The following is a 16,220-nucleotide window of genomic DNA, read 5'->3' on the forward strand; positions in this document are numbered from 1 at the left end:
TCGGCCCCAAAAAATCCTATCGGTGCATCCCTATTTCATAGCATTCATACACTAGAGAAGTCAAGAGTCTTAAGTGCTGTTCAGATATGTATTCATCAGTCAGTTGAGTAGAAAGAGAAACATAGTGTTTCCACACATTTTATCATGAAACACTTACACTTTGTTAATGGTTCTGTTATTGATGGCACCTGAACGACAGTTTTAATAAAGTAGGTCAAATTATGACTCTCTCTCTCTCTCTCTCTCTCTCTCTCTCTCTATATATATATATATATGTATATATATAAAATTTAGATTGAGAAGAAGTTGAAGTCTCTAGAGCGATGTCAGTCTCTAGAGGAGATCCAGAGACTGTTCGACACAGGAGACTACCAGTCTGTGGTCCGTCTGCTGCAGCCCACACTGAGCTTTGGCCCCGGCTCGGCACGACTGAAACCTCTAGATTACATCAGCTCTGCTCCTGAGAGACCAGCACAGCTCTTACTGCTGCAGGTAAACCACACAAGCATTCTCATCAACACTTTCTGAGAAGCCTGTATGTATAATGCATCACAAAGTTATTATTTATGCATTATAAATCATTCATGTGACCTAATATTTATTTATTTATTATGTAGCTTTGTTATAAGCAGCATGATGTACAGTCATTAATGCAAAATAAGCCCCTTCATGATAATTCAAGAGTCCTCAGCTTACGTCTGTGGTTCTGATCACTCTGTCAGTGTTTACTTTACGATAATGACCAGCTGACAGTACTTTATCCCTTGTGAACAGTATAATAAATGCTATGATTTCATGTTTTATTTTATGTGTTATGCTCTTTAAAGGAGTAGATATTTAAAGGAACATAAACATTAATGAAATATGCAAGCAGAACAATTAACATTTTGGTGTGAACAATTTTATTTAATAATATAACTATGAGTATGTAACATATTATCATGTTTTATAATTGTGTTTACAGTTATTTTAGAAAATATGCACTAAACATTTCGGAAAAAAAAAAAAAATACATTAAATTGATCAAATGTGACATTTATACTGTTACATTTATTTAAAAATTATAATGTTTTTCTTCTGAACTTTATTAATCAAAGAATCCAAAATGTATCTGTTGATACAATGAGCACCAAATCAGCATATTAGAATGATTTCTGCAGGATCATGTGACACTGAAGACTGGAGTAATGAAAATTCAATTTTGCCATTGCAGAAAGAAATTATATTTTCAAATAGAAAAGTTATTTTATATTGTAACAATATTTGACAATGTTACAGCTTTTAGTGTATTTTTAATCAAATAAATACAGGCTTTTTAAATGTTTTTGAAAGAAGTCTCTAACCAACTCTAAACTTTTGAAAGGGAGTGTATTATACGTTGCAGTATATATAATTAGCCATTATGAATACCTTTGTACTGCTGTGTATACGGGCTTCAAGTAAATTGTTACCGCATTGTCTCATAAACACATCATATTTTTCCCACATACTTTGTGTGGATCAGTTCAATTCATATCAGAGCTCAAAATGATAGAGCGAGCATGTTAAAAGCTAGTTATTATGGGAATAATGAGTAGCTTTACTCAACGTGTGCAATATCCCATTTGTCTTAAATGTGACCGAACATCTCCTCAAACCCTCAATTCTACAAAAGTGTGGCGTTTTCAGACACTTAACCTGTTGACTCCACATCCGTCTTTGTTTTTCTTTCTCCCCAGAGCTCCTTGCTGCAGCTGAAAGACTATAGCTCCTGCCTCGAGACATCTGAAGTGTCTCTCAATGAGGCCATACAGCACTTGAACTCTGGATTACCCAGCAGCCCCTCTGCCAAGGAGGATTGGGTGTCCACCGTCACGGCCCTGCTGAAGGGAGTCGAAAGCTGCATCACTGAAAAACCTGAGCTGCTCAGTCACACCCCACGACCCGCAAACCTACCACGCCTCGCCAACAACCTCATACAGGTCTGTGTGGATTCATGGGGGCGGGTTTCTTGCTATACGATCATATTAACAAGAAATGATTCTTGATCAGCTAATCAGCATGATCACTGAAGAATGGCTGTTTTTGTGTTCATTCTCTAGTTGATAGCCAACAGCATGGTCTTACCTGATGACCCCAAAGAGGCTCATTTCTCATCACTGTTGCCATGGATTCTGCTGTACCGCCTCATCAAACAGGAAGAGGCAGCCTTTGACTGCATGCTGCGGCAGCACATCGCAGATGAGGATGATGATGGTATGAATAAAGAAAGATAACAGCATTTCAGTGAAGCGATAATCTTACTCTGTCCTAGTGTTTCCCAGTGTTGTTGACACAGCTGTGTGTGTTTGTGTTCTGTAGAGGATGATACTCCGCTGCTGCCCTCCTCCCTCATGCTTCTGAACACAGCGCATGAATACCTGGGCCGTCGCTCCTGGTGCTGCAACTCTGATGGCACTTTACTCAAATTTTTTGTAAGTCTCATGCAATATCATGCTGATACATGTTTGTCTGGTTATGAATCATTTTAATCATTCCTTAATATTTTACATGAACTTTTTAAACACTGATGGTATTATTTAATTCTGCATTTATTCTGAATACAACTAATATATCTAAAAAACAACCATTTAAACAAAGGTTTAAGGTAAGAGTTTTGTAATGTTTTTAATAAAGTCTATTATATGCACCAACACTGCATTTATTTGATCAAAAATACAGTAAATCTGTAATATTGTGAAATTTTATTAAAATGTAAAATAACTGTTTTCTGTTTGAATATATTTTAAAATGTAATTTATTTCTGCGATCAAATCTGAGTTTTCAGCATCATTACTCCAGTCTTCAGTGTCACATGACCCTTCAGAAATCATACTAATATGCTGATTTGCTGCTCAAGAACCATTTCTGATTATTATCAATGTTGAAAACAGTGTCGCTTAATATTTTTGTGGAAATGTGATAAAAAAAATTCAGGGTTCTTTGATGAATAGAAAGTTCAAAGGAAGAGCATTTATTTGAAGTAGAAATATTTTAGCAGCATTATAAATGTCTTTACTCCCACTAATACAAATATTATATTAAATATTATATTATATATTTTTAAATATTGTATTTCATAAAAAAAAATGACCCCAAACTTTTGAACAGTAGTTGAAACAATAATGCACAGCACCATTTAACAGTATTTTGCTTTAATAATGAAGACGTTCTGCTGTCTAATGATCATGTATCTGTTTTAAGTGCGTGTATTGCGGGAGAAGCTCTCAGGACCTGAGAATCTGCCATATAAAGAAGATCTGGAGACGGCACTTGAGCAGTGTTTCTTCTGCCTGTATGCTTACCCGAGCAAGAAGAGCAAAGCCCGATACCTGGAGGAGCATTCTGCCCCACAGGTAACACGCTCACAATGACAAATGATATGAGCATATTTTACACAATTAACTTTCTGAATGTCACTGATGTGCACAATTCATCAAAAAAAAAATTTCAAAAACTTTCATCATAGCCTACTCTGCATCTGAAAACTTTTCTGTTCAAATAACCAAGGCAGTGCAGATAAAGTAAAATAGTATTCATCACTAATACAACCCTGTATATTTTCCTGCTTCGCTTGGAAATATGTCACATAACCAATGAATCTGAATGTTGTTTTGCATTTACATTCATTCATTTAGCAGACTCTTATCCAAAGTGACTTTCAAATGAGGAACACAACAAGTGATTCATCTTAACGAGGCAATAACACGAGAAGTGCTAGCAATACAAAGTTTCACCAATGTCTAGAAGAGTACAAGATGGGACAAGGAGGAATATAAGAAATAGTGACAGCATAGAAGGGGTTTTTTAAGATTCAGCAGGATGCCATGAAGTGCTCATGGAAGAGATGGAAGAGACTTATGCTGTTTCTTGAATATTGTCAGGGATTTCAGCTGTATGGATAGTGTTAGGAAGATCATTGCATAAACAAGGAACAGTGAATGAGAAGGTTCTGGAAAATAATTTGGTATGACATGGTATCCCATTATACACAGACCTCAGGCTTCTGGAGGGGATGTAGACACCGTAGCATGTGTCCATTGGGTATGCAAGCATTAATATCTTGAGCTTAATGCTAGCAGCAACTGGTAGCCAGTGCAGTCTCTTTAAAGGGATAGTTGACACAAAAATTAAAATTATTTTGATTTACTCGCCCAAATGCCTTTTATTTTTCGACAGAACTTAAATGGATATATTTGTAATGTTCTCTCATAATTCTTGTCCAACCATTGAAAGTCCACGCGAACTAGAAATGTCATGCTTCATCATAAGACTAATCCATGTGAACTTACTTGAGGGATTTAATCATGTCTTCTGAAGAGACATGATCACTTTATATAATGGAACAGATAGGCTTTTTATTCACATACAAACATCGAATATGGTAATCATAAGCACAAACTTGCTTGTTTGACATGCAAGAACCGATACCGTTTGTAGCAAGCAAATACAGTAAATTACGTTTGCATGTAAATGTGTCTCAGCAGTGTGTGAACACAACCCCCCTACAATGATAAAAATCCATTCACTCCTTTTTTTTTTATCCCCCCAAAAACCTAAAAAGTCTCAATCATCAAGCCGTTTTGAGTTTCTGAGCAGAATGATGTCATATTGCTCAGGCCCCTCCCACAACCACTGATGGACTGTCCTGTATTAGCATATCTCCGCCCTCAGCCAGTTGTACACTGTCTGCCATTTTCTCGTAAGGAATGCAGGTGTTTTGTAGTTGGATGTAAAAGTCAACATAAGATTCATAATTTTCTCCTGACATTAGAGCCACTGAGGACGCAGTGGATTAGTTTTGATGATAATGCCCCTAAATTCGTTTATGTCTGCGCAAATCATTTTACTCCAGACTGCTTTGCTTTGAATGAGGGACAATTCAAGGCAGGTTTTGCTAAAAAGTTAAAACTCAAGGATGGATCAGTACCCACTGTTTGTGAAGAAGTAAGAAGAAGAAGTCTCACACTTTATATTTTTTATTATTATTTGCATATTGCCTTTCCTCTTCCATGGAAGAGAAGGGCGGGGTGAGCGGAGCTCATTATCATTTAAAGAGACATGCACTGAAATGAGTCGCTGTGAACAGAGCTGGTTCTGAAAAGGTAAAAAGGATGTTGTTTTTACATGACAATTTAGGAATGTTAACTAAAGTATGTTACAGTCGTTTCATGAAGAATCACACCAGCTTGTGGAAAATGGGCATCCGCTGTCCCCTTTAAGCTAGGGTTTAAGCTGCCCTTGTAATAAATTAGCTAGCAACAGTATAAACTACTAACAGGAACATTTAAACAACTTGAATGGCAATACAATTTTTGTCATTATCAAACTGAAAACACATTGAAAAAGGCTGAATGGCTTTTTTTTGTTGGGCACAGGCAGAGCATTCTTGATTTGTGACCCAGATATTAATATAATATATTGTCAGGTCTGTGCTGATTTAGGAACAAATTAGACTCCGGCAGACTTTTTTTCACAAAATCAATCCATCTGATTTAATTTATTAAACTGAATCAACTTCCAAATTCTGCTTGATTGCAAAGACGGTGAAGGAAAATGTGGTTTCATTCACTTGCTTTTCTCTGCCTCTTCTCGCTCAATACATTTTATGTGATCACTCACGTTTTCTGCCCACTGAACAGCACTGAATGATGCAAAATAATAATAATAATAATAATGACTACTGTCATGCTAACCCATTATGTGTTGGAAAAAAACTGTAAGTAAAGCTGTAATACTTTAGCTTGGCTATGTTAAAGAGAGAAGGAGACCTGTCCCTGTGTTAATGAAGGTACTGTAGGTGGATGTTGGATTAGATGAGCTGGCGGTCTGATTCAGCAATAATTCAGTGATTGATTATCTTTTGGCAGCAAGAGGCACATTGATCATTTAGCCACCCACACACCCATTATGCAGCACTGCTCTGTACACAGGAAATGCTGTACACACCACCAAAGTACAATACCGAGGTGTTCTGCATCTATTTCTGTGTCTCTGGAGGAAACGGACCATGTGGTGTAGATTTTTGCAGACACCTAGCAAATTTTGAACTGTGTTTAGTCTGTGGAGCTGTGAGGTATAGCACCATTGGAGGAAAAGGACAAAAGTCAGTGTTGGTGGTGATTTTCGTTTTTAGCTTTGGTTATGAAAATTTGCATGCTTCTCAGCTGAATAATCAGTTTTTATTCTTCTTTTCTTTTTCTTTTTTTTAAATCTTGGGTAAATTTAATGTTGAATCCACAAAGGATACATGCGATCTTAAAAGGGAGCGTAATTACAAATGCTGTAGAATAGAATCAGTATCAGGACAAATTACTTGATCCTGGCTTTCTGAACAAATTAGTTTGTTTCAATTCATAACTCATCCTGAATTCCAGCCACTTTCTCTTCTCTGAATGAATTCAGTATAATCTGATTTTATGCTCTTTGTAGGTTTCTTTCATTTATCTGATGCTGCATTGTTAGTGCTATAAATCAAAACTAATCAGCACTGTTTTTTGGCCCTGTTATAAACATTCAGCTCATTTCTCCCCAAAACTTTGTCATAATGCCAGCGGGGAAATTGCTTTTTGTTCCAATGGATAAGTGATAATTCTGTCTTTTGTCACTCGTCTGTGTAGTCAAATACTTCTGGTAATGAAATAAATTGCAGGATATTAATGCATGCCTGCCGTTGTTTATATTACTGTTACTTCTGAGGGGGACAAAAGAGTCTGTTCTCACTTACGGATTGACAGAAATCCTAAAAAAACTTTCCATTCATGTGTGTTTAGCAAATTCTCCTTGACTTACATGCAGTGACCAAAATTAGCATGGTAATATCTGATGGTAAAAATTAAAAAAATGTTTAAAATAACATTATCAGAGACAAAATTATAATTCAGTAAAATCAAAATAATTGATAAAAATGTTAAATATGTGGGGAAAAAAATTTAATAATCAAAAAATATTTTATACATATATGTAAATTATAAAAAGTACAGTTTTGTGGTTGGTTGGCTGGTAAAAATTTTGAAAAAAAAATTTATCGTTTATTTCTTTTCTGCAAACTTGTGATTATTATGTTTCTGATGCATACATTATCTGCTTTTATTGTTGGACAGCACTTTTGGGTTGGATGTTTTTTTCTGTTTTTACTTTATGCGTATCTGTTAGAATGCAAGTTCTATTAGTTTTGGAATCTGATTACATGGTATTGTTACATCTCTCCCTCTCTCTTTTCCTCCGGTCTCTTTCTGTGTCTCTCTCTCCATCTCTGATCTAGGTGGAGCTTCATTGGGATGATGCCGTCTTTATGTTTGAATACTTTAAACCCAAGACCTTGCCAGAGTTTGACAGCTATAAGACCAGCACGGTCTCTGCTGACCTTGCCAACCTGCTTAAAAGGCTTTCTGGAATAATCCCACGTAACAACGGCCCGACGCTCTCTGTAGATGACGTGTCTGCCTATATCGAAGGAGGTGCTCTCAAGGTATGAGCTCATCGACTTTCATCCCTTCATCTAGATCTTTTTTATCCGTTCATCTGTCACTTAAAAGCATTTCTCCTTCTACAAGTGCCAGCGCTTCCGGAAGGAGCGTCCCCGGCGCCCCCTGTGGTTAACGAGCTGTACTACCTGCTAGCGGACTACCACTTCAAAAACAAAGAGCAGTCGAAAGCCATCAAGTTCTACGTGCACGACATCTGCATGTGTCCCAACAGGTCTGTGACAGTTTTACATTTGAAGTTTCTACCATCAATGCATTCAGCTGTAGGTGACTGTTGTCTCTCCAGGTTTGACTCGTGGGCAGGCATGGCACTGGCACGCGCCAGTCGCATCCAGGACAAGCTGAACTCCAATGAGCTCAGGAGTGACGGACCCATCTGGAAAAACTCTCTGGCTGTGCTGACCTGTTTCAAACGGGCTCTGGAGATAGACAGCTCCAACCTCTCCCTATGGATCGAGTACGGTACCATGTCCTATGCCTTGCACTCCTTCGCTTCCAGACAGCTCAAACAATGGAAACATGAACTTCCTGCTGACTTGATCAAACAGGTACTTCTGTTTGTAAAGGTGAAGACTCATCTGAGAGCGAGAGAGACATGAGTGCGTGTTAAACTTTCAGGATTTGTGTCAGCTACTGTTTGTTTGTGTTTAAAGATGGAAGAGCGCAGAGACTCGATGTTGGAGATGGCGTCGCAGTGTTTTCAGAGCGCCTCTCGCTGTGACGGTGATGAGGAAGAGTGGCTCATTCACTACATGATGGGGAAGATTGCTGAGAAGCGCAAACTCCCGCCCAAAGACTACCTGCAGCTGTACAAAATGGTGATGAGCTGGGCTACAGCTGGCCTGCTGGATAATCTGATTGGCTATTGAGAATGTGTGACATCCATCACTAGGGTTACTTAGTAGCGTTTTCAGACCTGTAGGTTGTTCACCTTGTTCTAAAACAGGAGATTTATTTGTTACAAAATTGCCATTTCTTTTTGGTTTGTTTAGCTTCAAGTTAATTCAAGTCACCTTTATTTCTATAGTGCTTTATACAGCACAGATTGTGTCAAAGCAGCTTCACAGAGATAAACAGGAAAGCATCAGAATCAGTTTTGGAAATGCAACTATGAAGATAATTCAAATTCTGCCGTAAAGCAGCTCTTAAAGACAATAGTGTCTATTTGGTTAAGTCAGTTGAGTGTTTAATTAAGTCTGTTTGGATCAAAGCATACCATAATGTGTCACATGTGAGGGGGTGTTTAGATTACATTGTTTTCAAGTTAAAACGGAAAAACGGTTTGTGTTTTTATGTGCATTTACACAATAACAGCATTTGAGTGCCTCATAGTGCAGACTTTTGAAAATGGTTTCAAAGTGCAAGTTTTTAAAATGATACTATTATCATCTCCATGTTAATACAAAAAAACGTCATGCACATGTGTATTACTTGTTCAGTCTATAGGCATGCGTCAGTGTCTTTACAAAGTGGCATTGCCATCTAGTGGCCTGGCATACATAATATAGCATTTTAGCTGTTTTCGCGGATCTGTGTGAATTGGGATTGTTTGTCGTATATAAGTGAAGCTTTACAAAAATGCTAAGGAAAAGCTTTTACGTTTTTAGTGCATTGTTATTGCGTAAATGTACCCAGAGTAAAAAAAAAATTCTCTCATTGGTCAGAGTGCATCTCTTTATGTTCTTGGTTCAACCGAACCGCTCCAGAGTTCTTTGTCAATTAGGCTGACAGCAACTTATTCAGGCATGGATCCGAGCACGATTGCCTTGTTTATATATGCCTAAATGATCTGAACTAAAGAAAAAAACTAGCAAGATTCCTGAACAAAATCTGCTCCAAATCAGCCACGTGTGAAAACATATAAATCGAACACGCCAACAGTTCAGTGATGCAGTTTGAGAATGATTAGGACACTCTGACATAAGTGTACTTTTAGTCACTTGACTACAGACTCACTTTCAGGTCTGACTCTGTTCTGGTATGAAATGCCTACTTTTCACCTTTCAGTTAGTTCCTTGTGGATAAAATTGTGTAAAATGTGTAAAGCCGTTGCTGGGTTTTGTGTGTGAAAGTGGCTGCTGACCGCACAACAATCAGACACGCATCTCATTACAGCCTTTGTGTCATCTTTCTCCAGTCCGCACACTACCTGCATGAGGAGGCAGCCAGATACCCACGCAAAATCCACTACCACAACCCACCTGACCTCGCCATGGAGGCCTTAGAGGTATGTAGTGGAATAGGGCTCATTGTATGCTACCATTCAAAGATGGGGTTGCTACAGTTTTGATGTTTTTAAAAGAAGAGCCTTATGCTCAACAAGGTTGCATTTATTTGATCAAAAATACATTAAAACAGTAATATTGTAAAATATTAATTTTGAAATTTTGGAAATTAACAATTGGAAATTTTCTATTTTAATATATTTTAAAATGTACTTCCTGTGATGCAAAGCTGGATTTTCAGCATCATTACTCCAGTCTTCAGTGTCACATGATCCTTCAGAAATCATTCTAATATTCTGATTTGCTGCTCAAGAAACTTTTCTTATTATTATCAATATTGAAAACAGCGCCTCTTAATATTTTTGTGGAAATATGATACACACAATGCTTTTTTTTTTTTTTTTTACAATTCTTTGATGAATAGGAAGTTCAAAAGAACAGCATTTATTTAAAAAAGAAATTAGTATCCATGTTAAAATCTTTACATGGATCAATATAATGCATCCTTGCTGAATAAAAGTATTAATTTCTTTTTTAAATTTAAATTTCTTTTCTTCACTGACCTCAAACTGTTGAACAGTAGTGTATTGCAAGTACTCCTGGTCTATGAAAAAAACAATCGAGCACAAGTTACATTTGAATTCTTCCAAAAAATATATCTCCTCTCTTACTTCCGTCTCGTCAGCTGTTTTTCCGCCTGGGCGCCACCATTCTGAAGTTGCTGGAGAATGAGGAAGATGATGGTGAACAGTCTGAGCAGCAAATGAAGCTTCTGAATTATGAGCTGTTCTTCAACATGCTCGCCGAAGCTGCCGTCGGACCCTTTGCACGCGGAGAGGAGAAGACCACGTCCAAAACCAGCAATGACAAGTATGACCACAAACCTTTTAATCTTTAGGCTTGGAGGGCTTAAAATGGTCAAACATAGACTTAGATTCTGATTTATCAACAAACTGTATATCAACAAACCTTTAAAAAGAGGAGCCTGATTTGCCATCGCTGATATTACACACTGTAGTCTTGCACAAGATCATGAAGAAATTAGAAGCAAGCTAAAAGTTAACCTTTCAGCCTTTGTTTTAATGAGGCGATGGCAGTGCTTTTTGTGCACAAAAATAACTACTTTATTCAACAGTTTCTTCACTTCCACGTTGATCTCAGATGCACTTTCACAAAAGCCCCACAACGCTTGTTGTGTTGACGTGAGAGCACACGTTCTTTAACGATGTTAAAAGAACCCTACATTCTTTCCGTGTTTTAGTTTTGTTAACATAATTTTTTCCTCCCAACAGGGAAAAGCTTCCATCCATTAACGATGAAGACTCGCGCTCCTCGGCTGGCGTGAGTACCTGTCCGGCAGCATTGGCCACCTCATCTGTCACTTCTGTGGTGGCTCCAACAACAACTGTGCCTGGCGACGGTGCGGCAGGTGCGAGTTCTCCCACGTACGCGGTCACTCCGGTCGACCACGATTACATCAAACGTAAAAGCCTGCAGCAGAGGCACAGGCAGGGGCAGGAGCTCCAGCAGCAGCAGCAGGACGGTACAGTACCAGGGCCAGAGAATAACTCACTCACTCACTCACGCACGGGGAATGAGGATGATGAAGCTTACAGTATTCACCGCTATGAAATTGAATTATGGGCTCTGGTGTACAATAACATCTCCTCCCACCCCTCTTCTTACCATCTGCACCAGGCCTTAGAGGATCATGGGAAAATGGGCAACATTGCTTACAGTGTCTCAGCATTTTTTCCCCCTTTCTTTATTCGCTCTGCTTCAGTTACACTTTGTCATTTCTTGCCTTCAGGTATTTAGGGGTGTCCCCGACTAAGGATTTTCATAGTCGAATCGGAATTTTCGAATCTTGCCCGATATTCGACTGATAGTCGAATCATATGTTTGGCAAAATACATTAACAAGAGTCACGTCAAACATTCGACAGCCATAATTACTGACGCACGGGTTAAATGTGTAACGGACGCCTCGCAGATACAAAAATAATGTTTTGATTAAACAGGTTAACATTAAACATCAGCGAAACCCTAGAATATACAAAAAAATTTTTATAATACTGCTCTCAACTTTATGTATATGATAGTAGATATCAATGATCTGCTTTTTGTTTTGAGCTGCGCGCGGTTTTTAATCAGTGGGACTTAACTCCTCATTTATCTCATATAGAATATGCTTCGTTATTTATTCAACATAACGTTAATGTTACGACTTATAGGCTATCTGCACAAAATCCCCCGAATGCAGGAACTTGTCTGCGCGGCTCTGAATGAACTTCTTTTGTGCACGTTCTTCACAAACAACGTGCAAAAAAACGGCAACTAAACTAAAAATTCACAGCGTTTTATTATAATAGTGTTCTCATTTATAATGTTATGTATATGACAGTCCCAGTCATAGTTTTTAATATTATGCATTGTTGTTTGTCCTGATGAAAGATAATCAGCTTAGTACTGCAATGAAGCGCTACTCAACCAAATGCATCTTATATCAGGTAAATAATAAAGGCTATACACGATATATATATAAACCGGCTGAAATGTTCTGAAATCACTTGTACCCTACCTGATCGAAAAAGTAAATTAAAGTATTTCATTTTGTATGTGTTAATTTGTGTATTGTTTGAGATTTTTTTAAATTCCGCCAAGATGCTTCTCTGTCGGTCACGGGTTATGGAAAGTGAAACATAAAACTAAAGGGGTGGCTGGATTTTTTCACGCACATTAGAATATATATTTAAAGCCTCTTTCTTTTCAGATTTTTATTTATCTTATAGGCTGTATATTAACTTATTGGGAGAAAACCGGTAGTTCTATGTGAAATCAGACATTTGAGCACCCCCATATAGCCAAAATGGCATGATCATAACACCTCTGCCAATATTCGGCTGTGAGATTGGTAGTCGAATTGGGCTCCTCATATCGAAGCATCGAATCGTCGACTGTTTAGGGTCACCCCTACAGGTAATGAAATCAGAATGGTTTACATTCATTCTTTACATTGTTTCCGCTGCTGAATTGCCTTCACATCCACTGATTTTCCATCATTTTGTGTTTTTCACTGTTTTATTTGCGCTTGCCATTCCTGCACGAATTATGAATGTGCTTTGCACTTGTTCACCCAGTAAATCATGTATTCTGTGCTGATCTTGTGGTGTAGGTAACCTGGTTGGGCAATTTGTTACATTTTAAATGAATTAGGTTAGAAGTGGAGTACAGTATTCAGGTTTAGCCATGCTTTTGAGAGGTCCAGCATAACAAAACTATTATTCCAAAATAATGTTAAAATCAATTTTTCAATGAGAAGTCATTCATTTTCAATTCACATGGGATATTTGAGTTTCAGATGTTTTTTGTAGTAGCTTGAAAGGGGACATTGTATAGGACACTTGATTAAATATTGCTGTGTGTTTTGAAGAAATGGAGTCAGTATTTTTGAAACTGTGTCAGATGGTGGTGTTGGCCTAGTTGCCGGAGTCAGTTTCAGGTTGGTGTGTTCATTTTGTGAAACACAGTTCTTAGATTTAGTCACTGCAGTCTTTAGGTGGATTGTCAGGGACTAAACTTCTCCGCTCTTGTGTTGTGTTCATCAGAGCTTAGGCTAAAGAGCATGTGGCTTACATGGCTGTCAATGGGCATTGTTTTTTTAATTTGTATATATTATGTAGCTATATAGTCATGTATTTAAAAAATATTTCATAATGCTTTTTTTTACAGTAAAAAATAAGCAATGGAGACCAGCTCAGATTTTGCTGTTATCAGGATTACCCAGCTTGAAGCAACAGAAATAAAAAAAGAGACTCACACACACACACACACACACACACACACACACACACACACACACACACACACACAAAAAGATTCCTGCTGCATTTAAAGTTACTTTATCTTATTTGGGAGTCACCAGTATTTCTGGGTCAGTAACAATAATTGCTTGTTTTGAGAGATACCGATAATTTTACTTTAGTAGTTTACCTCTTTTAATTAAAGTGACTGTGTAATAAGCTAATTTGATAAAAACAGCCACATAAAATAAGTATTGCTTTGAAACTAAATCCGTTTAGACAGTGTGACCAACTCTTAACTGTGAATTTTTTATTTAATTGAAGAAAAATTAGTGTAAAGTGTTTCATTTTAATTGGTAAAAACATAAAAATCATATAATTGTGTCGTATATAGTAGGAAAGGTCTCAGTTAGTAGAATGTGAAAAACCTCAGACTCACAAATAAGGGGGTTTTCAAACATGGTGTGATCTTTAATTGCTAATGGAATGGAATATGGTTTATTTTTAACCGAAACAGTGCAAGAACTCGCTTCATGTGTGAGCGAGCCCTAAGAGATGTACTGTTTTTATTTTTTATTTTTTATTTTTTTTTTATTAGCTGTATTTACTTTCTCTGTGTCAGTAATCGTTTTTATTTTCTCAGTCATCTGTGAATTGCAGCATATGAATTGCTAATGGAATGCAGTGGTAATGGTCCTGGATGCTTTATTTAAGCTTGAGCGCTCATGACGTAAGTTGCTGAAAAAATAGTGAAACAGTGCAAGACCTCTAAGATGGGTACTGCATTTTTATAGGCTGTTATTTACTCTCTCTGTGTTGATAATTATTTTCAGTTTTCCAGTTATCTGTGAATAATATATCCCACTAAATAATATATTACTAATAATATGTAGCGCAGCTCTGATTATTTTCATGTTTTTTGTTTATTTAATAATTTTTTTGTGGCTGGCCTCGTGTCATTGCCTCACTGAAACCACAGCGGCTTGCTGCAGATTTAAAGTGTGATTTTTAAAGGTGAACATTGTGACATGTTGCCCATGTTCCTCAGTTGCTCCCATGGCCTGCTTTAGTCTCCCTGTCTCCCTGCTGCCTCCTGCCTGCTCCCTCTCTGCCTGCCTCTGACCTGCTTCCCACCTGCTGCTTCTTAATGGATGCATGATGGGTCAGCTCCCTGATTCAACAAAGACTTCCCACAATGCACTCTGCACTGCTCTGTGTGCAAACTGACATCTGACCAACGTGTCTGCCGTGGCTCACATGTGCAAGGGAGATTATTCTTGAGGGTTGTTCTGAATAATGTGGTTTGGGAAGCTTTAACGTGTTTTTTTTTTTGCAAATGTTGGTGAGTGGATGAGTTTAGCTTTTTATCAGCTGATACAACAGTTCAAGACCTGATGAATTCACTCTCCTGCTGTATGATTGTTGATTTTAAAGGCCCCGATATACTTGCAGTGAAGTACTTTTTGTTCTTTGCTCGTTTTTTGTTGTTTCGATCTCAACACTGCTGAGAACGGCATTTAGATGAATATGTAAATATGTGCATTTTCCTATCAGTTAAAAAAAAAGACAACTAATTGGAGATTTGCATGTCAGTTAAGGCGGCGCTCGCAACGAATTAAATTTGCTTTGGCTCAATTTTGTTTAAAATGCTGTCACAACAGTCATTGATTTCGCTTGAAGTATATCGGGGCTTTAATGTGTCAATGTCACGAAAACACGTGCAGGTCTTATTTCACCTCAAAATCAAAAGAAAAGATATGCTGAATGAAGATGATGATGCCTGGTTTTGCTTTGAGGCATCATTTTCAACACAATTAAGCAGAGTTTTCCCCCAAAATGTGGTGAAATATGACTCAGAAATAACCTCTAAAAGCTGCCCATTTCTCAGCACAACAGATCTCCTCTATTCACACTACAGCAGTACACAAAATATACAACTGTATGACTTCTCTCCAGGTTATGAAACGTGTTCTAAACTGAATTTCCTCTACAGCTGACTTCTCACGTGACCATGACTACTGCCTGTGTTTCTCTGCTTTGCGGCCAGGATCTGTGTATGGTACAGAAGCCCTTCCTCGCACAACCAATAGTACAAAACTACAGGCTCACCTATCATTCCTCAAAAGCAGAGCTTAAGTTCCCCAATTAATTAGATAAAGAGTTAAGTTATTTTTTTCATCTTTGTTTTTTTGCTTAAAGAAAAATGCAGAGCTTTCAATTTCCTTTCAGTTGTAAAGTTGAGGTCACATTTACCATTGTTCAGTTTTATTTTTGTGAGTGAAATCCAGTCATTACAATAGAAATCCACGTGAATGGCAATTTGGCATGAGGGTGAAAGATTTCCCCACGCAGATTTCACAACTGGGTCAATTTGGTTGTGCAGATTTGCCACGTTGACAAACAGTATGCTGTTTGGTTTGAAAGTGACTTCTGTGTGAGCTGTGCTTTATTCATTGCTACACTATAAACAACCATTTTATCCAGCAAAATTTTGCTAAAGTGAATGCACCTTAAGAGCAACTTCACCCTTTAGCTAACATTATGTAGCTAACCTGCTGAAATATGACATGTTTAAGGAATTTCACTGAGAATGTGCAATTAAAAACTTCTTTTTTTCTTTTTTTTTTTAATGACCTTACTGTTGAGCTCTATTATTGGTCATTATTCTGATTGTTTTAATTCTCAGCA

At 37.6% G+C, this 16,220-nt stretch overlaps 1 protein-coding gene across 9 annotated transcripts in view; it reads left to right on the forward strand.

Annotated features, from left to right (window-relative positions):
- LOC109044839 (calcineurin-binding protein cabin-1-like) overlaps positions 1-16,220 on the forward strand; it is an 84,930-nt gene that overhangs the window by 13,927 nt on the left and 54,783 nt on the right. For 4 of the 9 annotated variants that reach the window (XM_042762747.1, XM_042762746.1, XM_042762750.1 and 1 more), the window contains 13 exons: positions 295-492; positions 1,719-1,961; positions 2,082-2,235; positions 2,341-2,453; positions 3,222-3,374; positions 7,283-7,489; positions 7,574-7,719; positions 7,792-8,071; positions 8,159-8,323; positions 9,643-9,732; positions 10,416-10,600; positions 11,023-11,273; positions 15,526-15,591. In XM_042762747.1, the coding sequence (XP_042618681.1) occupies positions 295-492; positions 1,719-1,961; positions 2,082-2,235; positions 2,341-2,453; positions 3,222-3,374; positions 7,283-7,489; positions 7,574-7,719; positions 7,792-8,071; positions 8,159-8,323; positions 9,643-9,732; positions 10,416-10,600; positions 11,023-11,273; positions 15,526-15,591 (2,251 nt within the window). The remainder of the gene's footprint in view (positions 1-294; positions 493-1,718; positions 1,962-2,081; positions 2,236-2,340; positions 2,454-3,221; positions 3,375-7,282; positions 7,490-7,573; positions 7,720-7,791; positions 8,072-8,158; positions 8,324-9,642; positions 9,733-10,415; positions 10,601-11,022; positions 11,274-15,525; positions 15,592-16,220) is intronic. The other 5 variants (XM_042762749.1, XM_042762754.1, XM_042762752.1 and 2 more) reach the window with 4 other exon arrangements.

The sequence above is a fragment of the Cyprinus carpio genome, chromosome A8 (assembly GCF_018340385.1).
Source record: "Cyprinus carpio isolate SPL01 chromosome A8, ASM1834038v1, whole genome shotgun sequence".
NCBI classification, from domain to species: Eukaryota; Metazoa; Chordata; class Actinopteri; order Cypriniformes; family Cyprinidae; genus Cyprinus; species Cyprinus carpio.